This window comes from Takifugu rubripes, chromosome 15 (genome assembly GCF_901000725.2).
Source record: "Takifugu rubripes chromosome 15, fTakRub1.2, whole genome shotgun sequence".
Taxonomy (NCBI): Eukaryota; Metazoa; Chordata; class Actinopteri; order Tetraodontiformes; family Tetraodontidae; genus Takifugu; species Takifugu rubripes.
In genome coordinates, this window is record NC_042299.1 from 13,999,822 (window position 1) to 14,027,776 (window position 27,955).

At 44.4% G+C, this 27,955-nt stretch overlaps 1 protein-coding gene across 4 annotated transcripts; it reads left to right on the plus strand.

Annotated features, from left to right (window-relative positions):
• The first annotated feature begins 631 nt into the window (after positions 1-631).
• zbtb20 (zinc finger and BTB domain containing 20) lies at positions 632-27,854 on the plus strand. Of its 4 annotated transcripts, none has more exons than XM_029848291.1 (5): positions 632-1,489; positions 6,868-7,034; positions 13,030-13,175; positions 14,187-15,674; positions 17,108-27,854. In XM_029848291.1, exons 4-5 carry the CDS (start codon positions 14,207-14,209, stop codon positions 17,647-17,649), a joined length of 2,010 nt encoding a protein of 669 aa, XP_029704151.1. In that variant the 5' UTR covers positions 632-1,489; positions 6,868-7,034; positions 13,030-13,175; positions 14,187-14,206; the 3' UTR covers positions 17,650-27,854. The 4 variants fall into 4 exon arrangements, with proteins under 4 accessions (XP_029704151.1, XP_011609885.1, XP_029704152.1 ...); XM_011611583.2 differs by having other exon boundaries at positions 632-898; XM_029848292.1 differs by lacking the exon at positions 6,868-7,034.
• The last annotated feature ends 101 nt before the right edge of the window (positions 27,855-27,955 follow it).

Genomic DNA, 27,955 nt, shown 5'->3' on the forward strand with positions numbered 1-27,955 from the left:
CAATCTAGCTTGTTGGTACTTGAGGTGATTGACGGCATCGCGGTCCAATAGGAGGCCGCGGCGCAGCTGGCTGGCTTGACTGACAGCTGAGCCGACCAATGGGAAGTTCGGTCGACTGACGGACAGAGACGACAATTTCCCCGTTCCTTTTGAGCCATACCGGGGATGGATTTCACTTCATTCACAATTACAGTCACTTCTAGTTTGAACAAGCAGCGCTGAGAGCTGACGAGTGTTTAAAAAAAAAGAGAGGAAGAAGAAGTCGTATATGAGGAAAAAATAAGGTGTAGGTAGTTAAGACAATTTGTTAATTTCGCTGATGTGCCTGCTCTAATCACATCGCTGTTGCTGGTTGACAAGCACACTACACCCTGACTAGGAGTAACACTACTACTATTACTACTATTACTACTACTGCTGGGGTATTACTATTACTCCCACCACCTCCGGAGAGCCATAATGGAGCCGCTTTCTCCGTCCCACTGAGCTCTTTGCTATTGGGACATAATAATGTTGACGGGTTTGAGATCCAACCCAAGACCGTTCTTCCAATAGGAGCTTTAAGTGAAAAGGCGTGCCTGCTTGTCCCCCCCCCACCTCCACCCTCCCCCCACCACCATCATCACCACCACCCCTCAAAGTACTCGATGTATAGTTAAAAAATGGGAGGGCACACTTGAACCGAGCTGCTCTATGAAGGTAGGCTGCAGCGTGTGTTTATTGATGAGATGAAAAGAAGATGGAAGTGAGAAATGAAACAAAGTAAAGGAACATATTGAGAGAGGGGAAAAAATAAAAATAAAATATATATTTTTTTTAAAACAAAAAAAAGACGCTTCGCCGGGGAGAAAGCAGAGGATCCGCGGGAACGCTGTCGCCACTTTTTTTGGAAGTGCAGGTAAGGAATCGCGAAAAGTAGGAACAGGGATGGGTCGGTAGAATCTATATCACGCAGGGGAAACGACAGGAGTTCCCCCCGGACGACAGATTCCAACATAAGTTGAGGATCGGCGTGAAAACGCAGCGGACTTCCACGTAGTTGTGGCCGGCTTCCCTGGGCAGCAAAAACGACCACGCTGTGTCCACCCGCAAACTTAAATTCTTCAGCGGGTTTTCGGACGTTGGACGAACGTGACGCCGTCGTACCAGTTGAATAGAAGCGAGCTCCGCGTGTTCCGGGGACCCAGCTCGGGCCGACGGGGGGTTTGTTGTCCATTTATACCCGACTAGCGAACGCGCTGCCCCGGCGTGACGCAAGTTTCCCCATCTGTCACAATCCTCAGCGTGCCCGTTCCCTTTAGCCCCGTCGGCTTTGCCCGTGAGCCGGCCGCGGGGGGTACACACTTGAGGACAATAGCCGGTCAAACTGTGTTTACAGGTTTATTTCCCAACTAAGCGAAGCCCCAGCGGTGCTCGGAGGGCGCCCGCTCACGTCTGGACACGCTGTGAGCCGGAACAACTGTGGCCGACGTGCGCATTTGTCTTTCAGGTTAGTTGGCTGGATCTGAAGACGTGCGTTCCGAATAACCACCGGAGCGAACTCTCGGCAGAAACCTTTCCATTACATCTTTATTTTTAAACGGGATAATTCCCGTTTTGAAGAGGCGCCACCGTAGCAGCAGCGCTCAGAGGTTTAACCTCATTTAAAAAAAAAAAGAAGAAAAAAAAAAAGAATTAATTAATATCAAATCGACGTGGCGTTTATGAGAGGGAGCTATATTAAGATGTGCTCGGTGAGCGGGGGGAAAGGCGGCCATCTGATGTTAAAAGAACAGAAAAGGTTATTTTTATTTTTCCGAGATAAATCAAAGCCATATCTCTGGCGGGACTCTGGATTTTGATGGCATACTTCTCCAAAAATGGGGGGAGGAAGGCTTAAACTGTCGCGACCCGCTTTTACGCACAGCCTGCCTTATTAAGAGAATAATAACGTTATGTGAGGATTTTTGAAATATATTTTGGAGGGGGTGGGGGGTGTTGAAGGATGGCCTAGATATGGGACTGTGTTCTAGTGTAATTAAAGTTGCAAGAGACGCTTCGCGCGTTCTCTTTAAAACATTATATTGCAAATTAAACGCGCACAAAGCGTGATTCGTTGGTGTTTGGCTGGTAGACGGCAGCAGCGCTCCGGCACACCGCTTAAAAATAAAAATAGGTGTGTATGTGTGCAGCATCGGCGCCATAAAAAATGAATGAAGCCATGACTCTCCACAAAAAAGGGGGCCAAAGGGAGCCGGTGCTCAGTCGATACGTGCAAGCTATTGAACACGAGAGCGATCGAGCGTTTTATGTGCGTGCGTGCGAGTGTGTGTGTGTGTGTGTGTGTTCGCAGACGTCTGCGCGTTTGGCTTTGTCAGATAAAGAAAGTAAGGCGTCGCGTAGTTGTGTCCGTCCGTTGGAAGCCCTCCACGCTGCGCGTCCCACTCTCCACAAGTTGTGCGCAGGTAGGAAGCGTTTGGCGTCGACGCGTCCGCGGTGTCAGAGGTGCTGCGGTCACTCTCGCGGCTTGGCCGAGGAAGAGGAGGCTGCGGGAGGGTTCAGTGCTGCTCCCGGCTGCCCTCAGCGCAGTGGCACGGTCTGTGGACGTGCGTGCGTGCGTGTTTGTGTGTGTGTGTGTAGGATTTACCACCTAATTGCGCCTTCATCGCCTTTTCCCTGTGATCACTTCCTCTCTCCTGCCTTCATTCACAATATGCTTCCAGGATGCAGCCGGGGCTGCCATCATATAGGCTCGGTTATGTAATTGGTGGCTTTAGATGATGCCTGTCTGAATGGAGCACCTTTTTGGAGAACACAGAGCTGCTCCTGCAGCTGGAAAAGGAACGGAGAGTGTTTACTTTGGTGCTGGATTTCACCTTCACACCAGAAATCTGTTGTAACAATTGGTCAGCATTGATTGGCCAGATGCATGCGAGTGAGCAAAGTGGAAATAATATGAGATGTGGATGTGAAAAGAAAGCCTGTATTCATTAGATGATTTATTTGGAGGGAACTGTATGAGTGAGCATGGGGAAAAGTCCTTTTTTTTTTTTTTTGCCCCAGTAGTGTCTAGAATAGCAGCATTATTGGAGGCAGAAATCATTGGAAGTGTTAATAATCCACAATATTTTGTGCTTAGCTTCGGTTTGTGCATATTTGTGTAAATATATTCTACATTGCTAGTTGTGTGCTGACTATACCACAGCTAAGCCACCCATGACTAATGAATATTTAAGGGCATGTCGGCATACCAGGAGAACTCATTATTGTATGAAGGAGACCTGCAGAAATTGTCTACACCTTTTGTAGATGAGGATAAGGAGGGGGAGAGGTGTTCAGTTAATCGACCCTCAGCAATCAATCCCAGTTTTCTCCCGCTTCACCACCCTTCACTCGTCCTCTCTAGATTGTCACTCTCTTTCCACTTACAGCAATTATTTATCGACCAACAGATTGACATAATGTGTCCCGAGCATTTAATTTTAAAATGTTTTCGAGTTGATTTAGGGACTCTTTTGCACATTCCCCCCCCCCCCCAGCCCATTATTTGGGTTTACTCAAGTGTGAATGTGTAAGGATACCATGCTGCAAGAAGACAAAGGCTGCTTTTCTTTGGATGAGATTAAAGACAAATCGAGGAAAAAATAAAATAAAATACACACGCGCAGTAATCTCGTACTGTACGTACACACAGATGGTGGGTCGGTCTTCCAAAAAATAGAAATATATATATATATAAAAAAAATTGTAAGCAGCGCAAAGACACTGCTGTCCAAATAGACGGGATATCTCTCTGAAGCCCCACAATGCCAAAATTCTGGTTGTTCCCACGCCATCTCCACCAGGCTTTTACCAGGTTATTCTGGTAATGCTTGTGGCCCACATCCTACGTTATTAAATGCAGGAATACATCCCATTGTTTCAGCGCAGCTCTCCTGTAAAGGTTTTATTTCTGCACAGAATTCGGACAGTAGCGGGAAGTGTGTTGTTTGCGTTACCATTGTGCAATTTTAAAATCCTCCAATGTACGTCATTTAAACTGCACATTTGGTACAATTCTTATTATTTTTAAACCATCAGAACGCGATTGTGATTGTTGTAGCTGAAGCGTGTTTCATTATTTAAAGGCAAATTTGAAGTAGAGCCTTGTACTGGTGTAAAATATGCAGCTGAGTTCATTCTGGCACTTTGTCTGGTCTAGTTGAACATATTTGGCAGCCATTTTGGGAGTACAGTGGAGATCCATCGATATAACGAGCCACTTTGTGGATTGCATCCAGAATGTCACAGTCCTTGTTAACGGCTTGGCCTTTCTGTCTCAGACACTGTTTATCCATTTCCCCCTACTTTTTTGTTGGTGGGGGGGGGGGCGTTTATGTATATTACTTGTTGAGATTCCCTCATGAACCAGAATTAATCTTTGATGAAGCTGCCAGCTGAGGCAGTTTTCAGGTGTGCGCCTTAAAGTTAATTGTTCCGTCTTACAATCAACAGCCTTTAAGCCTTTAATGGACTTTAAAGATCGAAGATTAAGCTGTGTGTATAAGAACACGTGAAGTTTGTTACCGGATCTTTATTGCAAAGGTGGTTTCACTGGAATTTCTTCTATAATTGTGTCCCTAGTTGCCCGGGCAGCCCCACCCCTCAAAAAAGCCCTCAGGCGTCTTTGTATCTTTATAAAGTCGTTTTATATTTAAATGATATTATAGGTGTGCTCATATTTATTATTCCTAACGACTGCTGACGGTGGAGCGTTAGCATAGACATACATGAATTTTACATTAAGAGTTGGGGGGGGTGAACTGCCTCCTGGACAAGTGATCCAGGCTCTTTTATCCTGAGCCATAGACCTTCGTTTTGTTGTGCGACGTTCTCTCAATTATTTGATGAACATATGTGCAGCGCGCTCAAATTTCAAATTGCTTCCGCCATTTTTTTCATGCGAGGCCAAATCAGCCACATTCATCGACACCGTTTCTGAGGACACGGGTGGTTCTGAATGGGAGGAAGTCTGTGGCTAATATCCAGAACGTGAACAGTCTGGCCCCCAGAAGTGGCTGCACACAAGCCCGTTGCACTGCAAACCCAGTGACCTCGCAGGGAATCCAAGATGGAAAACTAACAGACCCAAATCTTTAAGGCATGTTTTTCATTTTTCAGACTGCTTTTGTTTTGGAATCTCCCCTCCCTGCAAGTATCGCAGGAATGCGTAATGAAAGCATACGGAGTGTTTGTGAATGTGCCATGTGGTTGTCAGGAAGCTTTGGTGAGCTGCAGAACTTTACGAAGTTCTCTGGAACGCAGATATCCTCAGAGTTTCCAATATGAATATAATATACATATGAGCAGGACACCGCAGTTTGCTCGTGTAAAACAATGAACTTTTTAGCATATTTTTTTAGAATATCCTGCCTCTTATAAACATTTTAATGCCATGCAAAATAAAATCCGCTCTTTGCTGCCTGTTGCTTTTAATATCACTCTATAAATATTGCTGCCTTTGATGGCTTCACAGCATAAACAGTCCAAAACACAATCCAGTTGTGGTCTTGTGTTTCTGTTGCCTATGCTAAAATCGTTAGCAGATTCCGCCGTCTTTGTGCTCTCACATCTGTTTTAAATGCTATTCATCTTCAAATATCCAACAGTATAACCAGAAGTCATTTAACCATTAAATATAAGCGAGTTTTGTTGTTTCATTTATTCATTAGGCGGTTGTTTTTTTTCATTTTGCGGGTAAAAAGCTCGGGTTAAAATTGAAGCCCGTCGTAATAACACACCTGTGCGTGCGTGTGTGTGAGAGAGAGAGGGAGAGAGAGAGGGAAAAAAACTGGTGTGTGTTCTTCCTCCTCAGCCCCACACGGCAGGCCCAGGCATTCGGAAGATCGAGAGCAAGAGAGAAAAAAAAATTACCCTGGATCCTAATAGCGAACTTGCGTGTTTGCCAAAGTGCGTGTGTGTCCTCGGTTCACCCTGCTGCCCATATGGTTTTCTACAAGTCATGTTGAGCTCGCTGCCTCGTCAGAGGGGAGAAGTATCTGAAAGGGATTTAAGGATAGCGCGTGAAGCAACAGGACCCCGACAAACTCTCCAAACCCCACAAAGAAACCTCAGTAGGTCTCGTGCCAGCTGAGAGCTCTGAAAAAGTTAAGGCTGCGTAGTTAGACAGGTTTAACCTTGGGGGGGGGGGGATTTGCACAATAGTATTTTATTGCAGTTTTATCATGCTATGAATGCAGCTGTCAGGAGTATTTTTGTGGAGTGTGTCGGAGAAAAGGGTTGGAGAGCGTAATTTTGTCTTTAGAAAAATTCTTTTGTGAGAGTTTGTCTTTTCAAAAGATTTCCATTTTTCATCACTGGGAATGGAAAAAACAAAAAAAACAAAAAAAAAACACCAGCACCGATGCCGTCTACATTGTTTTCTGCCCTGAGAAATGACCTTCGTAGGGAAAAGAAATAACAATTTCAAAGAAGACTCTTTGAAAAAAGCTGGAAAATCATTAAAAAAAATTGGCTCGGGAGTTATTGTTCGAGCAGAATTAATTTTTTATCTTCACGGACGGGTTTATGGCAGTTTTACCATGTGATAAAGGAGAAGCAGGCCTAACCTGTTCAATGACAAACAACTGGCAAAACAAATTGTGTGTATAAAAGTCGCCAGCTTGGTTTAATTTCTTTTTTTCTTTTGTTTTCCCTTAAAAGGTTGTTAAGACCCTGCCAGTTGTTGGTTTGCTTTGCCACGTTTTCACCGCAGACGTGTCAGGACACATTAAACGCTGATATAGCCGTCGTCGTGTCAACTGTGGCACCAGCGCAGAAAAAACCCCAAACTAACGTGACACTTTTTTTTTCTTTCTTTCTTTCTTTCTTTCTGCTTTTCATGAAAAGGCAACATAACATGCAGACGTTTAGGCCGGAGCGGGCTCGGCTGGCATCGCGCTGATTATTCGCTCGTCCCGCTTCTTCAGGGTCAGTCCGACGCATCCCAACGTGGATTCAGAGGAGGAAAAACCCCCGCGAAAAAGCACACGAACAGAGGAAGACACTCGTTTGAGGTATACTAATAAAAGCCGAAAAATCGCCGAAGAATCTTAAGAAACTCCAACTGGGCCCATTAGGGGCGAGTTCTGAGGATCACATTAAGGTCTGCTGAAAATACTCGCAGCCATGTGGTGGGATTTTTATAGTAATGCTACAGCAGCTGGTCTTGGGTTACTCTTCAGCCCCGGTGAGCTATAGATCGCTGCTATCAAGTTTAGCTATCCTACATTTGAGCAGCACACACAGGCTAATTATGTGTGTACCTTTGGTGAGGCCAACGGCCGGATTGATCCGCATAAGCTGGGTCCATTGAAAGATTTCCTTCTGCCGAGGCAGTTTTAGAACAGGCATCCTAAACTGCAACGAATGTAAAGATCATAGAAAAAGGCAAATAGACATTTGTAGCTTGTACAAATAAGCCTGAAGTAGACACGCAAGTAGAACAACTCCAAGTGGCTGCATAGCTTTTCCCTGGAGGAAAGACATTCACATACCTGTCTGTAAAAGTAATCCATAAAAGAGTTTTATATAACAAATCAGCAAGCCTTTACTTGAATGTATCTGCAGATTCAGAGGGAACACATACTGTTTATGCCTTGTCTTTGTGGTTCAGTGGTTACGCAATCGCCACTTTTTAACACGCTGCTCATATGGAGCTCATGAGCAACGCTGCATATTCTAATAGAGGGAGGTCATACGTGTTCACTTCTTGTGGTTATTTCTGTGTGGAATCTTGTTGATCTTGTTTTGTAAAATTCCATATAATGACTGGTAAACATTGGACTAGCCCAGCCCATTGATAAATGCTGTTGGCCTCTCATGAATAGGAACTGTAAACAGGTGGCACCTGAGTTTTATACCTTCGGGTTTTTCTTCCTGCTTCTTCAGTGTACAAAGTCCATTTTCAGCAGTTTCATTTTGGAATGCAGCGCATTAGAGGTTCCGCAGCTTGCCAGTTCTGCAGAATGATGACCTCTTTCTTTGAAACGCAGGCTCAGAGAAAGCCAGATTCTCAGCGCCGGCTGACCCTCGGTGCACAGGCTAGCTTAAAGCACCCTCTTGCGTTCGGGGAAGCTCGGGCCGGCGCTTGCGCTCTCGCGGGCAGATGTTGCCAAGGCACATGACGCAGAACTTCTGAGGCTGCCGAGAGTCACGTCCCCCCCCCCCTCCCCAAGAAAAAACCTTGTAAAACTGTTAAGTAAAGTTTCTGTCAGAGGTCAAATCATTTTCAGAGAATATTCCTCCAACTTTGAGAGAAACAACAAGCTCATGGTGTAAATCGTACGGCGCGCGGCCGTGCGGGCTTCATTGTTTCCAGGTATTCGGGCGCGTATTGCCATTTGTCTGCCAAGGACGTGGAAGGAGGAGCCTTTGTTCAGGGACGGAAAAACAGTTCATGGCCGCGTTTGCTGGGGTTGTGTTTTCAACATGCCCAAACTGGAAACGCGGCGTTCCAATATTTCTCCTCTGGATTTATCAATTAATGCCCCTTTATCACGATTCAGCACTAACAGTCTGAGAGGCCCAGCATGAGCATCTTTGTGGGCTCATGAAGATCTCTTAATAGCCCGTGAGGCCCTTTTTTTTTTTTTTTTCTTTTTTTTTTTTCAGCAAAATGTCCTCGATATGCGTAGTAGCTGCAGAGAGGCAGTCGGCGCAGACTCTTAAAACTCTTGACTTTAGCCTAATCCGCTCGGGGGAGGGGTTAAAGGTGTTTCGGAGGGTATCATATGAGTAGTCAGATGGTTCTTTTTGGTCAACTGCTCATTAAAATAAGAGAAGCTATTTCGGCATAATGGAAAAAAAAAAGTCATTCTTTCAGAGCCTTTGTATCACCATAGTGAAATATTCTCTCCGTTTTAAATTCCCACACTGGGGCCTTTGGTGCTGAGGAGAATGTCTGAAATTTTGACTGTCGATAAGTTCTGGAAATGGAGTCGGACACATTTGCTCACAGCACAAACTCTTGCCTAGGACTTTTTTTAAAAAAAAACAAAAAAAAGTATGTTAGGAGTAGATTATCATCCCATCTGTAGAAAAACAATAGATCTGCTATGGATCACGGGTGGCGGTGGGCGGTTTTTCTCTTTTTTTTGACAGAAAATGATGAAGTTAAACAAGCTGTCCTGTCAAAATACACTTTATCTGCCTTTAACTCGTGTGTTGGAAGCGCCGCGTGTTTTGCTATTTGTTTGCTTGAGGAATTTATTGGAAAGCCGCACATCCTGTCGGACGTTCTGTCGCGGCGAACGTCTCATCACGTTGATCTGCTGCGCTGTTACAGACATTTTAGGATCAGTGGAGGCAAACACGAATCAAGAGATTAAATTCGGGCGTCTGGAGGAAAGTTAATGACAGTTTGAGCTAGCGTGTGATGCACATAAACACATGCAACATTGTACAATTATTCAAGCCATTTCAGTTTTGCCGCGTCTATAACGTTACGCTGGCATTCTCCTAATTGCTTCATGATGCAACGATCAAAGGAGAACGTTCTGAATAGAAAAAAAGGAAAGATGAGAGCAGTAAAGTGCTGTTTTTAACCCGGACGTGTTGGCGAGCATCACCACTGCAGACGCGCGTGTGAGCGTGTTGTAGGTGTTGAGCCATGAGTTCAAAGGTCGGGAAGGGGTTTATTTAAGGGGTTTAGGTGTAATTGGTGTGGAAAAGAGGGGGAAAAAAGTTGGCACAGTTAGCCAGCAGCTTATGTGAGCTTAGTGATGATTTCCAGCTCCTGCCATGAAGGCAAATCTATTAAAACTTCCAGACCGGGAGGTTGTTTGTGTGGTTTAGGTCCACTGGGCACCCCCCCACCCACCGCAGAGGAACGACGGGGGTGAATATACGCACACCTGAAATTATCGCTTCTTCCTGCCTCTACCTACTCGAGCTTCACACCAGACGTTTCTTCCTCTTTTGCCGAAAAGTTCGAGACGTGAACTCCCCCCGATGTGCAAAGCCGGTGTTGTAACATATCCCCAATTATCACATCGACGCTTCATCACGCGTCTACAGTGCGCGCTATATTACATTAGCTCGCACGTCCCCACCATACTATTAAAGCATGCGTCCCGGTGGTTTATATGCTAATGCTCTTAGACTGAAAGGACGGGTGAAATTGATAATTACATTGTTGGACATTGACCATTAAGCAGCAGGCTCCAGACAAACTCATAAATGACTTTTAATTAGGTGTAACACAAAACAGTGTGGATAAGTGCAGCCGTGGATGCGTTTCATGAAGGTGGCGTATGCGCACGCATGCACACGCGTGAGCTGCACACTGCACCCTGTGGCCCTTTTGTCTCCACATTTACATGTACCAAGGGCCTTCCCTATATGCTTGGATTGTGTATTGTGAGCAGTATTTGCATATTCAAGATGTATGTTATTCACATGAATGATGCCGCTCCTCTCCTGAGCATGCCGGCTCTCAACCCCCATCCCCCAACCTCCCCATCTCCCCCCCGCCCCCCTCCTTTTATTAACTAATGTCCAATTCGATGCGGCGTATTTCATCAGCCTGTCACTTAATATACGCGGCTGATTAACCTGGAGTGTGGATAGCGAACTTGTAACCCTCACCTCCCAGTCTTAATGTTTTTTTATGAATATTTCTTGCACCCCATCTCCCCCCCCACCCCCCACCCGCCGCGGTCTTTGTTGTGGCGGCAGCAGCAGAGCTTGCATTACATTGGCGGTCTGAAGCATTGTGTCTGATTTGCAGCAGACAAACTGACCTCTGGGGATTTATTGACAGCAAACTCCACAGAGGCAGACACAGAGCTGGGAGCATGGAGGCAGCCAGGGAGGGGTGGGGTGGTGGGGGGGGGGAGGTGGTGGGGAAGGTTTGTAGGGAGGGAGGGGCAGGAGGAGATTTGGGTGGGGAGACGGACAGAGACAGACAAAATCTGGAGGAACAGACAATGAGAGAGTGATGAAACAGGAAATAGGTAGGCTGGAGAAGCAGAGCCACGCCAGCAGCAGGAACACAACCCCCGAAATTCTCCTTAATCCCCAAAAAATGTTGCACGCCGCCGAAGCATTAGCAGGCGAAAGAAAATGGCCGCCTCCTACACGGATCTAATTAATTTTGAAGGATCATCAGCCCCTTTAGTCCAAGGCAGGGTACAGGAGGGAGGGAGGGAGGGAGGGAGGAAGACAGACCCCTGGGCTGATTAGAATTCACTGCAGGTAGGCACTGGCTGCTGCTCACCCACTGTGTCACGGCTAAAATGGAATCAGTGTTGTGAGTGGCAGTCTGGGCAGCTGAAGCCTCTCTCCCTCGGCCCGCTCCTTTGTTGCCGGTGGTCACCTCACTTTACCCCTCGCGCAGGTGAATTTCTATTTCGGGACGGGCGTGACTGAACCCTCCTGCGTGTTGCATTGTTTAACTGTTAGCACACATATGAGCGGCTTCATTAGAAATAGCCGGTGGCACCGGGATACGGTTAAAACTCCATCGGTCAAATATTTACCGGATTCGAGCATTTTTGGCGAACGCGGCGAATAAATTATGCAAGGCAATCATGAAATTTCTGACTACTTTGTTGGTCCTTGGTTTGAATAAGTCAATCATGATACCGGCATTTGGATTATTCCCAAGAGTAATGTAGTGTATCGAACAGAGGGATCGTTGTTTGACTTGGGCTCCAGCCAGGTTTTCACCAGAGACGAGGAAAGTTTTAAACGCAGACTTCACCCCGAGATATACGGACGTACTTTTCTTCTGTCTGACTGGGGTCTGCGACATTCTCACCCGTCTGCTTTTACTAAAGGGTTCCATTTAATGAGCGCGCGTCCTGCTGCCGTTTGGGGCTTTTTGGATGCAAAGCTGTTTTACTTATGCTTTTAACCTTTGACTGGGGCTCAGTCCATCATGCTTATCTGGTCATAAACCACAGATAAAATATTTAATGCTTTCAAAGGCCTGGTTTTATACAAACATATATATATTTGCATTTAAGTGGCCGGTGGAAAATAACAAAGGGGTCACCTCTTTTCTTTTTCTTTACCTCGGGTTTTACCTTCAAACCGGAGGCGTGTCCTTTGACAGCACTTGTGATTGGTAAAAGAATAGCGTGCCAACATTAGCGTGCTGCTCTGGTCAGATAGTAACCCTGTGCCTTTCATTCAGCAACAGTGAGTACCGGCATTTTAGGGAGAGCACTTGATGTGCGTGTTGAAAACCCGTGCAGAACATTTCTTTTATTTCGTTAGCAAAAAGCGGGACCAGAGAACTCTTCTGACAGACCGGTTAACGCCACACATGCTATATTTTAACTTTTCTATTCATTTAAAAAAAAAAAAAAAAAAAAAAAATTTTTTTTGATTTGGGTTGGCTGAAACGTGGGCACTTTGGAATCTGCCCGAAACGCTAACATGAGCTGCGTGACATCAGCGCGTTATTCCCCCCCCCCCACACTTTTTGGGAGTGACTGGTACATAATGAGATGTGTGTGCAGCAGGAGGGCAATTGTGAAAGTCTTTCTTAGTGGCACCAATTCAGCTCATCACATGATTAGTACTGTTGAATGGCTTTCTTGTGTTTTTCCATGGGTGCCTTGTGGGTCTAATATTTGACTTTTTTTTTCCTCCACTCCCCAATTTTCGAGTCTTATTGTATTTGGCGATGATAAATAAACACACGCACATTCCGAGGGCCATTTTAAATGTGCTCAATCTGTATTAAAATGGAAGAAATACATGACTTTACGATCGGGGTGGGGTTTTACCTCCAACAATCGGTTCAGATGGGGCTGCAGAAAGAAGTAGTTCCAGTCCCAATATTGATTTCAACCTTGAATTGTAATTCGCCGTCATGCGTGCGCAGGAGCCTTTTTTTGTCCTGCTTTGAAAACTCCTCACACATCTGTTGCCGCGCGTTGATGCGCCTGATATTAGTGTTACCGCGGCTCTGGGTTCATTAAGGGAGTGGCGCTATCGTCAAGGCAGTGTGTGCCATTAAGATTTGTCTTTGTCTCTCCTCTCTCCCTCCAAACACTCCAGTGCTACACATGATTTGGACAGAGAGAACTGACAGCCTTGCCTAGCACGCGGCCTCTCATCAGCCATCTCCACCAGCAAACTGAAGCTCGACCCTGCTCTTCATCACCAGCCACACAAGCCCCCTCGGAACAAAACGTCATCTGACTGTGAGTATTGGACGGTTTCCCTTTTTTTTTTTTTTCTTTTCTTTTTTTTTTAAAAATTATGCATTGGCTGTTTCTTGATCTGTAAGTTGTTGGATAACTCAGCAGGAGGTTAGCCTTTAGACCCTGCGTTAACACTGATGTGGGGCATTTTTTAGGGCATTTTCAGATCAATTCTGCCTCGCATGGATAAACAAATCTCACAGTGTCAAATATTGAATTGTTACTTCCACTTTTCACAGTAGTTCTGTTTGCTGTATGACTATAGGGTGTTTTACATCCTTTTATATATCAACAGTAATAAAATTTATCATATTTTAATTTAGAAATGAAAAATAAATCATTGACATTCACAGAAATATCTTTACTTGCCTGGAACAGGCAGATTAATTCAATAAATAAATACATACATCCAAAAGAATTTGACAAGGAGATTTGCAGGAGTTTTACATAAGGCTCATTATTACGGTTGAGTGCTCTCCTAAATTAATGTACAGCATGATTATTTGCCAAAAATAATTAAATAAGTCATTTAACAGCAGTGACAAATCCCAGGGATTTATGCACTCACCAAAGTCATTTGCACATATATTTTTCTTTTTAAAGTTAGACCAGGATCCACAGGGTGAAATCTCGTGTGTTCCAAGGAGAGTTTGGAAGCCTTTTTCAAAGTGAACACGTCTGACACAAAAGACGCCTGCTGTCCTTCGATGCCGCTGCGCCACCTAGCGGCGACTCGGAGAACTCCCCAAACTTCTAAACTTGAAAAGGAACCATCTTAATTGTCTCTCACATTTATGGCACTGAGATTTTCACGCAGTCGTTCAAGAGACAAAGCCATTCGCGGGAAAGCTGGATGGCTCCTCTTTATTGAGCACGTATGACTTGTATGCCGTGATTTAAATGACTGATAATTACTATTATGTGGCGATGCTTTAGATGGTCTAGAAATGTTTAACATACTCTAGAAAAGCTACAAAGATGAAATCAAATGTGTTGCTTCCTGATTCGCAGGTGACATCAGTTGCAAGGGGATGACCGAGCGCATTCATAACATCAATCTTCACAACTTTAGCAATTCTGTACTTGGGACCCTCAATGAGCAGCGCAACCGTGGGCACTTCTGTGACGTGACTGTTCGGATCCATGGAAGTATGCTGCGAGCTCACCGGTGCGTGCTGGCCGCTGGAAGCCCGTTCTTTCAGGACAAGCTGCTCTTGGGCTACAGCGACATTGAGATCCCCTCGGTGGTCTCGGTGCAATCTATTCAAAAGCTGATTGACTTTATGTACAGTGGGATTTTGCGGGTTTCACAGTCAGAGGCCCTGCAGATCCTCACTGCTGCCAGCATCCTTCAGATCAAGACCGTCATTGATGAGTGCACCCGCATCGTGTCCCAGAATGTGGGCCTGGCCGGGCCGGGGGGGTTCTCTGTTATACCAGGAGACTCTGGTCAGGAAACACCTCGTGGCACACCGGAGTCTGGGACCTCTGGGCCCAGCAGTGATGCAGAATCAAGTTATATGCAAGCAACACCACAGCAAAATATGGATAACGCGTACACCCCTCTGTACTCCTACTCCGGCTTCTCGCTGCAGAACGGGAGCCGCGACCGCCCTCTGTACATCAACCCTCTGACGCCAAATTTCAACGACCCAGCTCTCAACACTCAGAAGGACAAACAATCTCAGCATCCCCCGTGGATGAACCTCATCCAGGAGAGACCACAGCAGGCCGACCGCTTCATCTCTACAGAGTCCACCCACTGTCGCAAACAGCCCCGACCGGTACGCTTGCAGCCAGGGATGCACATAAAGCAGGAGGCCGAAGACGACTTCAGCTGCTGTGATAATCTGGGGGACTGCCAAGATGACACGGACCACACCGAAGGCGTGGAGAGCGAGTCCAAGGTTGAGAGTTTTGACTCAGGGGTGAGCTCCTCCCTCAGCACTGAGCCAGACGCTGTGGAGCAGCAGCATTTCCAGGGACGAGACGAACACGCCGAAGGAGGTCTGGTGCAGATCGAGGTCAACGACTCCTCTCCAGAGCACATGCAAGACGCAGAAGATGGCGACACATCCCACAGCATTAGTGAAAGTAGCATGATGCAGCCTCTGCCAAATTCAGTCATGTCCCATTCCCTGGCAAGTGCCCCGACTTTCATAAACCAGTCGCAAACCAGCAATCTAAAGTTGCTCACCAGCAATTCCCAAGGGATGGCTCCTGCTGGAAGTACCTTCCTCTCCACCATCTTTCCCACACCACCTAGAGATAACCTGCCTGTCCTTTACCTTCCCAGCCAGCAAAAACCCCAGTTTGTGGCAGTGCCACCCCCCACGATGCCATCATTCCCGAACCCCATGTCGGTACAGCAAGTGCCGGGTCAGCAGCAGCAGGCCGGCGGCATCGGTCCGGGGGAAAAGAAGCCCTACGAATGCACTCTCTGCAGTAAAACCTTTACTGCCAAACAGAACTATGTCAAACATATGTTTGTTCATACTGGTGAGTCTGAATATAATACTCAAGCCAATAAGCACAACATAATTACTTCATTTTTCCCCAAGAAAATGTGAAACAAACGTTGATGCCGGTCCTGGTGTAATCTACCCAGCTGCTCCTTTTACCGTTGATAAAACTAAACCTATAGAATCCTGCGCATTAGTATGTGCATTTCAGATTTAAGCCTATTCACTGTGATGAAACGACTGTCACGTAATAATGTCAAAGGTCCTGTACGCTCAGAGCGGGATTTTTCCACTGCTCCGCCCTCCGTTGTGACATCAGCGGCTGGTTCAGTTTAGAATTAAGACTTGGTGGGGGTGGGGGTGGGGGTGTCTTTATCTTAACGTAATTGTGTTAGATTTATAACAATGAAGCAGGTTATTATCTAATATTTTATGTCTAATATCATGCTCACCGATAAACCATAGAAGATGTTGCCTGGTGTGTGTTTTTAGCGTTTTAGCTGTGATTTAAAAAGAAAAAGAAAAAAAGCCACCCTAAAACGTCCATTCCTCGAGGCGCCTTTTAAAACATCCTTATAATTGAATTTGAATAACAATAGATGCACATGACTGCCGCTGCTTTCTTTTAGCCCCGACCACCTTATCAGTCATAAACTACAGAATCAGTCTCCACAGAAGGAAAGAATTGGATGATCCCAGCGTCTCCTCGCACATCCATTAATATCCGTTTAAATGAAATGCTGCTGATTTCCCATAATAAATCTATAATAGACCCATCATGTGTGCACATTTCAGCCCATCCAACACGTGCATCAGAGCTATGGAAAAGCAAATTCCAACGCGTGCATATTTCCAGACAGGCGACACTGTACGTTCTCCTCTGCTATTAAAACTATATCCAGAGAAAAAGCTTTGCAATTACACAGAGTGTAAATGATTGGTTTTATCAAATTAAAACAGGTAGCTTCACAGCAGCAAACAGAAGATAGAGAGGACTTCATTAACTCGTAGGTTACTCTCTTGCCTATTTGCAGTGCTGTCAGACTCGCGGTGCCTCTGTCATTTGTGCGCAATTATCAATATGCAAATGTTTCACAGGTTGTAATGTCAGAAGGAAAAACATGCTAAATTATATCAAATTAAAATCCATAAAGATGGATGCAGAAAGCATTTAGTTCATATGGGAATTACCACGAGGGGGGGGGGGGGGTTCACATCATAATTACAAATTCTTGCAACACACCCCCACCCCAAAAAAACCCCAAAACACCTGTTCTGCTCAACGTTGTGCCTACAGCGCTGTGACACTTGTGAAATTAGCATGAATACAATGAGAACACGTGTGAATGATTCTACACTTTCTCTTTCACACTGCTCCTTTCAGGCATCGAGTGTTAATCTAATTCTTAAAACGCGCCTCTCCTTTGGCCCCCCCCCCGCTTAATGCTTTTGTCTTGCGTGTTCATCCAGGTGAGAAGCCTCATCAGTGCAGCATCTGCTGGCGCTCCTTCTCCCTCAAGGATTACTTAATCAAACACATGGTGACACACACGGGGGTGCGGGCCTACCAGTGCAGCATCTGCAACAAGCGCTTCACCCAGAAGAGCTCTCTCAACGTCCACATGCGGCTGCACCGTGGAGAGAAGTCCTACGAGTGCTACATCTGCAAGAAAAAGTTTTCACACAAGACCCTGCTGGAGAGGCACATGGCCCTCCACAGCACAGGCAGCGGCCTCACGGACCTGTCGGGGGGCGCCGGCGCGCCGGGCCCGGTCTCGGTCTCCATCCCCATCCCTTTGGCTGTCCCCGAGCCAGGCGCCGGAGTGGTGGCCCTCGCCATGCCGGTGAGCGGCGGTGCCGGAGTAGGGGCCGGGGTTGGAACGGGAGTGGGTGTAGCTGCAGAAGCGAGCTGCCAAGAAGGGACCACCTACGTGTGCTCCGTCTGCCCTGCCAAGTTTGACCAAATGGAGCACTTCAATGACCACATGCGAATGCATGTCTCCGATGGATAAGTACTAACTTCTTTCAAAAAGAATGACAAACAAAATGGCACTAGAATTTCCTTTTCTCGTTTTGAGGTATGAAGAGTAATGAGTATAGACACTGGCACATTAAGTTTCCCAAAAAGTTTTTTTTTTCTGTTATTCTAAAAAGAAAAAAAAAGATGGTGGCCTTAAGGCTTAGTAGTTTGATATTGATCTACTGGATGGATCCTAACTACAGGCCTCTAAATGTATGCTTTCCTAAAATACTGATTTATGTGTTGAACACTACCGAAAGGCCTACGAAAGAAACACATACACACAAACACACCTTTAGTGTAGATACGTCTGAATGGAAATTACATGTGCATCAATGTTTCTGCATCTGTGTAATTGCCTGTGTTTTTATGTCTGCCTGTGTGTGTGTGTGTATGTGTGTGTGTGTGTGTGTGTGTGCATTGCCATGAAATAAAGCTTCATGGCTATTGTGAACCCATACTGACCAGTTTGGAAACTCTACATTTCCAAGCTTACTGTGGTATCATTTACACAAACAATAACTTTAAAAAAAAAAAAAAAAAATCATCTGCGTTTGGGCTCCATTTTCCCTCTAAAAAAAAAATTTGACGGTCACAAGATTGCCTTCTTATGTCAAAATAAAATAGGACGTAGTTAATTTGACAGTGGGTTTTATTTATTCCTCTAGTGTTAAGGGATTTTAATGCAGCCGTTGTCAAGGTACCAGTCATTTTATTGAAATGTGGCGACGGGGCAGATCTTTCTCCCATCTTTTGTAACGCCTCGCCACACGTTCGGACGGTTAACTTCTACGTCCGCTAAATTAGCGGCGCGTCGCCGAGACGGCGGTTGGGCGAGAACGTGTCTCCTTTCCTGTGAAGTTTTAGAGTTGAACTCATTTGCATACACTGCCACTAATCTATCAGAAGACTGTTAAGGCTGTTAGACCTCTTCCGCTTTCAAACAAGAGAAGAAAAAAAAAACAAGAAAAATCCTCTGCTGATGGTTTTTTTTGTTTGTTTGTTTTTAGCCTCTTTCTCCGTTCCATCCACAGTCCCGGCAGGCTGGCATATGCGAACAAACTCTGTCCTTCATCGCTGCTGCTCCTGCGTATGCACCTGGCTGTTATGGGAGGAGAAACTAGGAATGGGTCGATAAATTCCTGCCATTTCGAACAGTCTACGCAGTTTAAATGCTCTGATTGGAATCACTGGGGTCGGTTATTCGCGTTACAAGGGAAGGAGTGGAGAAAGAATGGCTTGGGAACGTCAGAGTCGTCCCAGAACCTGCGTGTAACAACTCCGAAGGCTCCAAAAAGTCTCCAACGCGAGTAGCGCCATTCAGAATCGCACTCTCGCTCATCACAAGTCACCAAATGGTGACTATGATACATTCCGTGGTCTCGGAGCGGAACACAGCCAGCGCACGTGTCGCCTCACTTAAGGCTCCTTTCTGATGTCGGACTTGTTTGGACAAAATCAAATAAAATAAAAAAAAAAAAAATAGGGCACGCAGATACACACATTTACGCACCGTCTCTCTTTCACGCGCGCACACACACACACGTGCACACTGCCTGCAACTGCAAAATGAAGTGTTTTATTTCTCTCATGAAACACTTTGGTAGTCGTGTTGTTAAAAGAATAACTTCTCACGGCGGTCTTCAAGAGACCCGCCGTACCTTCAAGAAAACAAAGTGCTTCTTTGCACATTTTCTTAACATGCCTGTGCTTAATGTTTGATTTTTATTTTTTTTTCTTAAAGGAACTTTGATTTTTTTTTTTTTTTTTTTGGTTTCTTCAATTTCAAAGGAAAAAAACCCCTAAAAAATCTTGAAAAAGTGGACTGCATTATTTTCTTGCATATATGTTGCACTGCTTAAACCGATAAGTGCACTACTGTTAACAGATACTAGAGTCTTTAGAAAAAATTATCATTATTTTTTTTCCAAAATCTGACATTTGGTTGTAAAGTTCACTTGTAATAGAATCGCTTTGTTCCACTTTTTTTCTTTTCTTTTCCCGGCTTTCGTTAATGCTCGCGGCGACCTACAGGTTAGACAGTATTTGTGGAGTTGATGCAAGCGTTATTTAAATTTGTACCATTTTGTCTGCTCACATTGGTTTTTTTTGACTTGCCGGTAATTCGTTTTTAAAAGGATCCAGCTCCCTATAACCGTTTCATTAGAAGGAATAACGACACAACTCCCTTTCAACTCCACGGTAATAATAATTATGAATAATGATAATATATTTGGAATGTGTGTGTTCAACCTAAATGAGTGTCCTAACAGTTTCAGTGGGTTTAGAGGTGTTAGGGGGGGGTTTGGGTTGCAGCTTGTTTGATATCTGTCTGTCGTGCGTAGTTGTGCCCTCCCTATAGTGTCGGTGTGTGTGTCTGTGAGTGCTCGTGTGTGTTTTTAGAGCCTAATCGATCTGTGGAATATCTGAACTGTAGGGCTTCCTTAGCAATATGCAACACAGGTACTGCGGCCAACGGCTCTCCAAACCTTGCGTGCGCGTTGTGGCGCCTGTGACGTCCGTTCAGAATACTTTGATTCGAGGTCACGCGGCCGCTGGGCCCCTCCTGCCCTGAAGGTGGGGTGGGGGGGGGGCCAAGAACGTCACGCCGACGCCGCTAAGAGCCCCGCGGATTCTGGAGGAGCTCTGTGGTGTTCCTCCGCGGTTTAAACTAGTGCCGATGCGATGGGGCCCGCCTCCGCCGGTGTGCATATAAGCCTGAAAACTGTATGGTTCCTGTTTGTAGCTGTTGTTGCCAGGATGGCAAAATTGCTGCATGCTAGTGCTATATTTGTCTCTTCACAGCACGTGCAGGGTAATCTCATGCCTTAACAGACAATGCACTAAATAAAATATGTAAGCAACTGCCGAGATCTCTTTCCAACAGTACTGCCACTCGTATGGCGCACAGCTCACGGTGTTCGGTGTTCGTCGTCCGTTCAGTACACGTTAAACACTGCCAAACTGACATTATCACCCATTGGGAAGAAAAGACGGGACACGTTGATGGAAGTGTTTTGGTGTGACGTGCGTATTCAGTAATCTAGCATTCCTTCATGGCACCGAAATTTTTGCATAGTTTGTGTAAACACGTACATTATATCAAATGCACTATTGACTGTAGCTAGATTGAGTACAACCAGCTTTGTGGTATCATTTGTCTAAATAGTAGGTTAAGTAGCTCGATGTTGGTTTTTTTTTTGTTTTGTTTTAAAATTTTGAATCGATTTGATTTCGGAATTACACTTACAATCACGGTCGGTGGTTTCTCTCTTTCTCTTTTTTGGAATAACAAAAGTAGCCAATCACACTGTTTTCTGGATGAGGGCTAATAACTCATCCCTTTGTTTGTGGACTTGTATCATACTCTGTAGTTCTCTCCGCGGGCGTCTCCACGCGCCGCCACGTCCTCCAGCTGCCCCTCCGGCCCCCGAGCGACACCCGCTCCTCCCTGTCCACGGACTTCTATCACTTCTATCGCTTCAGCTACTCGTGGCGTCGCTCCGTTCTCTTTCTAGTGTCGCAAAAAGGTCGGTTGCCGACGCCGCAGCGCGATCCAGAACCCGCGAGCCCGCGTCTCTTCGAGCGGGCCGTTCCGAACGAGAGGGGGGAAAAAGAAAAAAAAAAAAAAGAAAAAAAAGACGATAACGTGTTGAGGCTTTATGTTGGGATAAAGCGTTCACTCATGTTTTCCAAAACATATAGAACCGTAGATGCTATAGCCTTGAGCCTGCAGCTGTTTGTGTTGTGTATCAGATATATTACTGTTCATGATTTGTTTATAGCGTAGAGACGCAGGCTCCCACGTACATTGTTGTCCTCCTTGCAGTACGTTTAATTCTTCATTTTTTACTTTATTTCAGGCTTCCTCCTGCTTCTTTAATGGTGGTCATAATGGTGTTTTTATACATACATAGGTTCACACACCTGGATAAAGGGTAGTGGGGTTTTGCGTCATATTTGACAGTGTATTTTACCACATACTTTATATATATATATATATATATATATATATATATATATACTTTATATATATATATATGCTTTACATTGTAAAGGAAGTTAAAGATAATAATGGTGAGGGTAACATTAAGTGAGGAACTGGTTCATTTTTACTCTAGTAAGCGTGTGATTGTGTTTCTATTTTATCTTTCAGTATGTCTCCACACATTTTAAGTCACGTTTGATTAATATTATTTTGTTTGTTTGTTTTTAACAGATGAATTTAAGCTGAATAAATTCACACAGTAGAACACAGCAAACCATTCATATGATACAGAACTGCAATTTTGGCCTTCTACAGTACGCAAATAGTCATCTTAATACAAATATACTTTATATATATATGCATATATATATGTGTGTGTGTATCACCATTTTCACATAGAATAATAAGACATTTTCAGATAGTTTGATGTATACATAATTGCAGAATACAGTATACCTTCTGGGATATAGGGAATATGCCTGTCAAGTGCCTATCAGTACATACAACAACTATACAGAATATTCATAGTTTTTCTCTCCTATATTGCACAGATACAGTATATAAACAGTGGTCTATAAAATATATTTATACTATCACTGCTAAGACCTGGTGGTTGTGAGTGTGTCCTAAGAGAACCCTTTAAACTACCTGAAATAATCTATACATAAACCGTAAAGGCTGCATTTACCAGTTTTATTTTTGACATTTATAGCAGGCTTTGGAGGATTCAAAGATGGAAAAATGCAATCACATTTCTTTTTCAATATTGCCTAAATCGAATCTACATTATATGAGTAATATCAGGTACTTGGATATATTTAGTCCTTCAATTGAAATGCTGTTGTCTCTTTCACGTTGCTCTCTGCGAGTCTGTTTCTTTTTGCAAACAAGCCATAAATGAAGGCAGCACTGTTGCCCCTGCGGAGGCAGTGGCGCCTGCCGACCGCCAGGGGGAGCCACACCAGATGTGGCAACAGCAGCGACCTGGCGCACAGCAAACCCAGATATTGGAATATTCCTAAAATGTAAATGTTGCCAGTTTTTATTGGATCACCCATGGTTCTAAAAGGGGCGACTGTTTCCTCTCTGGTGCTGGACATGGCAGCTGCTCTGGAAGTATCTAAAGTTCACTGTGTCCTTTACTCTTCCGACAGGCCCTTCTCACGCACGCCAAAGGCCATTTTCCACGCAGCGATCATTTATGAGTATTATTCTGTTGTTGTTGTCTACAAATAGCCTGAAATCCTAAAAGGCAAGCAGGGAGCAACACAAAAAGAAAGAAGACCAAATATCTACGGCTACTTTGGAGGCAAAATGAAATTACAGAGTGAAAGTTCTGGCAACAAAGAAAGAAAGAAAATTTAAAACTATTTACCGTTTGCTTCAGCGGCTCGGAAACAAAACCCAAACGGAGCTGAAAAACGGATAAAGTTTCAAGAGCGAGTGGCAGAGAGATAAAACGCTTTTTGGGGTGGCTTATTATTTTATCCCCTCTGGACTAATTACCACCGTTTTCTCTCAAACCTTATCCAACCTAGATAATGTGCCAAATTAAGGAGAGGGAAAAAAAGATTAAAAAAAAAAAAAAGAATTATGCCGCCATTGTGGAATTGGATGAAAGACGCAAGCGGACAAAAATCTACGCGGATAAACGGAGCAAAAGCCTGTGATTGCCTTAATCGTGAGTCTTTAAATCCTCCATAATACATAGATTTCATTGTAAAGTAAATAGGAGAAAAGAGCTATGATTGAGAAAAACACCTCATATATTCATATACATGTATTATTTAGGATGCATCTATGGTATAGGCAATGTGATGTAGCTATCCCTGTCATCCAATCACCACACACAGCCAGCCTCACACCTCACACACACACACACACACAGAAGCTGTACAGATCCTGATGACGCCGCTGAGCTAAGCTATATCACAGTATCGCATTATTACACTGTCCTTACATGCAGTTATTACACTACTTCGATGGGGTCGATCACTATCCGTGCAGTCGTGTCTACGCAGCTGTTCTCCTCCCGGCTGGAGGTGGAGCGCCGTCTGTCCAGCAGGGGTTCCTCAGCAACAACGAGGAGGCTCTTGAGTCGCCGTTGCTCTTTTTTTTAAATTCTATTTGGGTTTTATCCCCCCCCCACTTCGTTTAAAGGCGCGCTCCACACATGCATTCCTGTCCAGATCCACAACATTCCAAACTCTTGGTCCCGCGTCTGTTTCCTACGCTGAGGAGGCGTCCCAGCACGCCGTCGTCGATGCAGAGACGCGCGTTTCCTGTAGCATCACGTGCTAACGGTGACTTTGACGGCGGCCCGAGGTCGCGGAGGTCGTGCGGGGTGGGTTTTTTTTTTTTTAGCGGACACGGGGACGCTGGCGGGCGGCGACAGCGCGTGTTTTCACAAACCAAAGACTTCAGATTAATTTTATCAATTTCCTTTCTGGTTCCTGCCACCGGGGCCTGAAGACGCCCCCCCCCCCAGTGTCAGCGTTTTGTGTTCAGTTTCTTCTTTTAGACCAAACTTGGATCTTTTTTTTTTTTTCCCTGGTAAATCGGACAAAAGCGTTTAATTAAATTTGATGCTGCGGCAGTGACGTGAAACCCACCAGCAGGGCGGCGCCGACGCCCTTCACCCTCACAGTGGATCTGAAGCTAATGAGCTTTATTAGAGCAGTTTTTTTAAAACAAACATCGGCACCTTCTAAGATTTTATTCATTGTTATTTATACTAATCAGATGTTTTGCCTTTGGGTTAATTTAGCCTTTTTTTTTTTTTTTTTTTTACTTGAGATGGACCAAGATGTTAAGTTTGCACATTTTTAGGTTGTTCGATGAGCCGAAAAAAGAGAATAAACAGACAAACAAACAAGGTTCTGTCAGATTTCGCTGAGTCACTCTTTCATTTAAAAGGAATTCTCCTGTTATCGATGGACGATGAAATAAAAAAAGAAATCCAACCGAACCGTGACATTAAATTATAGGTCCCAATATTTATGGAAGCAAATTGAAGCGGATGATATATTTTTGTAGTGAGATCACAGATCATCTGCCAGCAGAATGTAAACCTTTTGGCTAAATTGGACCTTATTTTATTACCGTACGTCCAGATGAACCTGCTGTAGATCCTTAAAACCTGCACTTAAAAAAAATACTGTCATTTGGGAGAGTTAGTTTTTTTAAAATTTTTTTCTTCTTCTTATTTTAATATCGACATTAGCGATCAGAAATGTCCCAAACCAGTCGGGTTTTCTTTGCGTTTTGGCCTCTCCAGCTGGCGTTCAGGCTTTTTATCGCCATATCTTGTACGTAGATGCTTTTTGTAAACATGCACTTGAGTTGACCTTTGACCTTTGCTTATAAATATGTGTATATGTTTGTCAGAGTTGTTTAAGTCCTGCGTTTATCTGATATTTTACCTTCCCTGAGAAAAAGCAAATAAAGGAAAGACACCCTTCTCCTGTGTAGTCTGGCAGAGGTGGAGCTGTTGTAGTAACGGTCGTTAACGTCCCAACTAAGCAAACCCTGAATTATATGCTGCAGTAACGTGTTTTCAGTTTATTTTTGATAATTTATCCAAGTCGGTTTGTATTGTATCATTATTGATAATAATATTATAATTATTACCTTTATTATTGTTATGAAACGAGCTTGTTTGACCTGTTTTGACTGCTGTTCTGAAATAGGGGATAAAGTTTCCTTCTTGTTTCTAAATGTGCTTGCGAGGACGTTTGTGTGGTTTGATTTGTCAGACACTGGACTGGAGCGAGTTCCCCGACGTTTCCCAGGCGCGAGTGCACGGGCGTGAGGTGTGGGGGGGGGGGGACTCGTTGGGATGTCAGAGGTGAAAGCAGTTCCTTTGTGCTGATTAGGAATTTTCTTCTAGCGTTTCCTCCTTCCTGATCCTTGCATGGCATTGGCTGGCCACAGGTTAAAGGGATGACAGAGCGATAAATATGGACACGATTAAAAAAAAAAAAAAAAAAAAAAGGACGAAAACGGAGAAGAAATGGTACCACTTGTCCAGTGTTGGTGGCTTTGGAACAGATGTGTTATTTGGGGCTCATTACTTCACTCGCCACTTCTCAACCCAGATAAGAGATTTGCACTAGACTTATTTGGTCTTCTTGTGTCAAAAAGCAATATAATCCACCCCCCAGTTTCGTTTCCCCACCACGGTTGCCGCCCACGGACCTTTGGACCTTTGGTTCAGAGGCGTTAAAGGACGCCCTCGTCCTGCTGTGTAGCTGTTGTTGTTCTGATGGGGGGTGATTTTAAAGCCAGCAGTTCACCGAGCGTCGCTGTCCAGATCTGAGCGGCGCCACTGATGTTGTTTCCTCCCGTCATCCATTGTTTTATTCTAATTTTTTGGGGACAAATTCAGCAGCACTTGCTTGATCCAGAGACGGGGGCGTGTGAGGGACGCGGCCGCCGGTGTTCCTCGCCCTTTATTAGAGATCAACACAAATACCAAAAGATAATCCCCATCACCCCCCCCCACGACATCACTCGCGGTGCTTCTCCCCCCCCCCCCCTTCCCGACCCGACAAAAAAAACGCTTTAAATGAAAAGAAATAAGGAAAACAAACACAAACTCGGTGCCGTCGTCCGTCGGGAATCCACCAAAATGGCCCCCTCAGCGCCTCATCCCTCCCCCTCTCCCCCCTCACCCGCCCGGGGCCGCGACCTTTAACGTCGTTTGGCCGGACGGACCCGTGTAAATTGCTCAGCGACGCGCAGACGGCCATTTTCCCTGGATGTCGTAGCTTTCCCGTTCCCACCGCTTCGTGGCGTTGTTGGCAGGTGTCGCGGCTCGTCTACATATGTTGCGTGTTAGAGGAAGCATAAGTATGTGCCTTCTTGTAATCTCCTTGGTGAGCTTGTTATTATTGAGAAGCTGAAGCCAGCCAATTGTGTTTGCACTAAAAACCAAATTGCTTTTTCGTGGTGTAGAATATTTAAGCAAGCTTGTTGCGTCACTTTAACCGTACAGTATGCATGAGGGTGAAATTGGTGAGTCGAGGGCTCGAGCTCCCATCTGTTGACCTGTAAACCAGTGCAGCTTAGAGGATCTTGTGAATATATCTTGGCTTATTTTCACTTCTTCTGTTTTTTTTTTTTTTTGTTTTTTTTTTTAATTTCATCTTTATCATCCAGTTTGTCATGATTTCAACAGTTGGGGAAAAAAAGAAAAAAATCGCAAAAAAAAATACAAAAAAAAAATACATAAAATAAAACAGGAAAAAAAGGAGAATTAAGACACACCATGAGTACAACACAGCTTTTACTTTCACATGCCGCAGTTAGAGTTGACATCTGCAGTCGAGATATTCGTTCCTCTCAGTCCGTGGCAGCGCATGAATAAACGAGGTCGCCTCAAGACTATTGGTCATGTTGATTTATGGAATCTTGTATCAATCACGACGTTTTGTGGACATCAGAAAAATAAAAAAGAAAGAAAGAAATGGCCTACATGCTTTGAGTCTAACAATTGCACCTTATTCATGTCAGTCCATGTGGGAAAATTAATAATTCAAAAAGAAAACAAAAAGGCTGGCAATGTAATATCTCTGATTTAGCACCTTACTACACAGCATGTTTCACTTTACGCCAGTTTAGCTCTTCTTCCATGTATATGATTTCAAAAATAAGTCTCATATTTCGTGAAATTGTCTTTTCATGGGATGTGCCAAAGTTTGGAGGCGATCTCCCAAGGGTTTATGCTTTTACTTCACATTTAATCCATTTTTTTTCTCTTCCTCCTTCAGTTATAGCAATGGTTATGTCAAAAACTTTCCTATAACAGTGTGTGGAATCAATTTATCTCAGCAAAACAGTATCATTACTTACCATTTTACAATAAGACCTGTATTTCACATATATTTACCAGTGATGTGTATTTGTTATTATAAAGAAAATAGCCGTAAAACGCTTCATTATGTTACATAATATTGTGACTTTTTTCGAAAAACTGTGAAGACTTATCTTGCATATACTTTATACAGAAGTATTAAGCCTTAATACAAAAGACTAAAAAAAAGTGTGGAAGAATAAACTGATTGTTGCTAAGTAAGGATGATTTTTGTAAATGTTACCAGCACTTTTTTTGTAATTTTCACTCTCTGAGGTATTGTACAAGTTCAAGCTGTTTGTGAAGTTTGATTATGAAGGAATAAAAACTAGTACTTTCCTGTACTTCACAGAAAGTGGTGTGGCCGTCTTATTTCTGCTGCCAATCTCAAACACAGCTGGAAGCGCTGAGATCCTACAACCGCTGGACCGTGTCCCATAATGCACTGGGCACGGA

What these genes read in the sequence shown, in the direction of transcription:
- zbtb20 (XM_029848291.1), top strand. Translation starts at nt 14,207, where the DNA reads ATGACCGAGCGCATTCATAACATCAATCTTCACAACTTTAGCAATTCT. An exon ending in ACATATGTTTGTTCATACTG is followed by an intron (nt 15,675 to 17,107) that starts GTGAGTCTGAAT and finishes GTGTTCATCCAG; the next exon opens with GTGAGAAGCCTCATCAGTGC.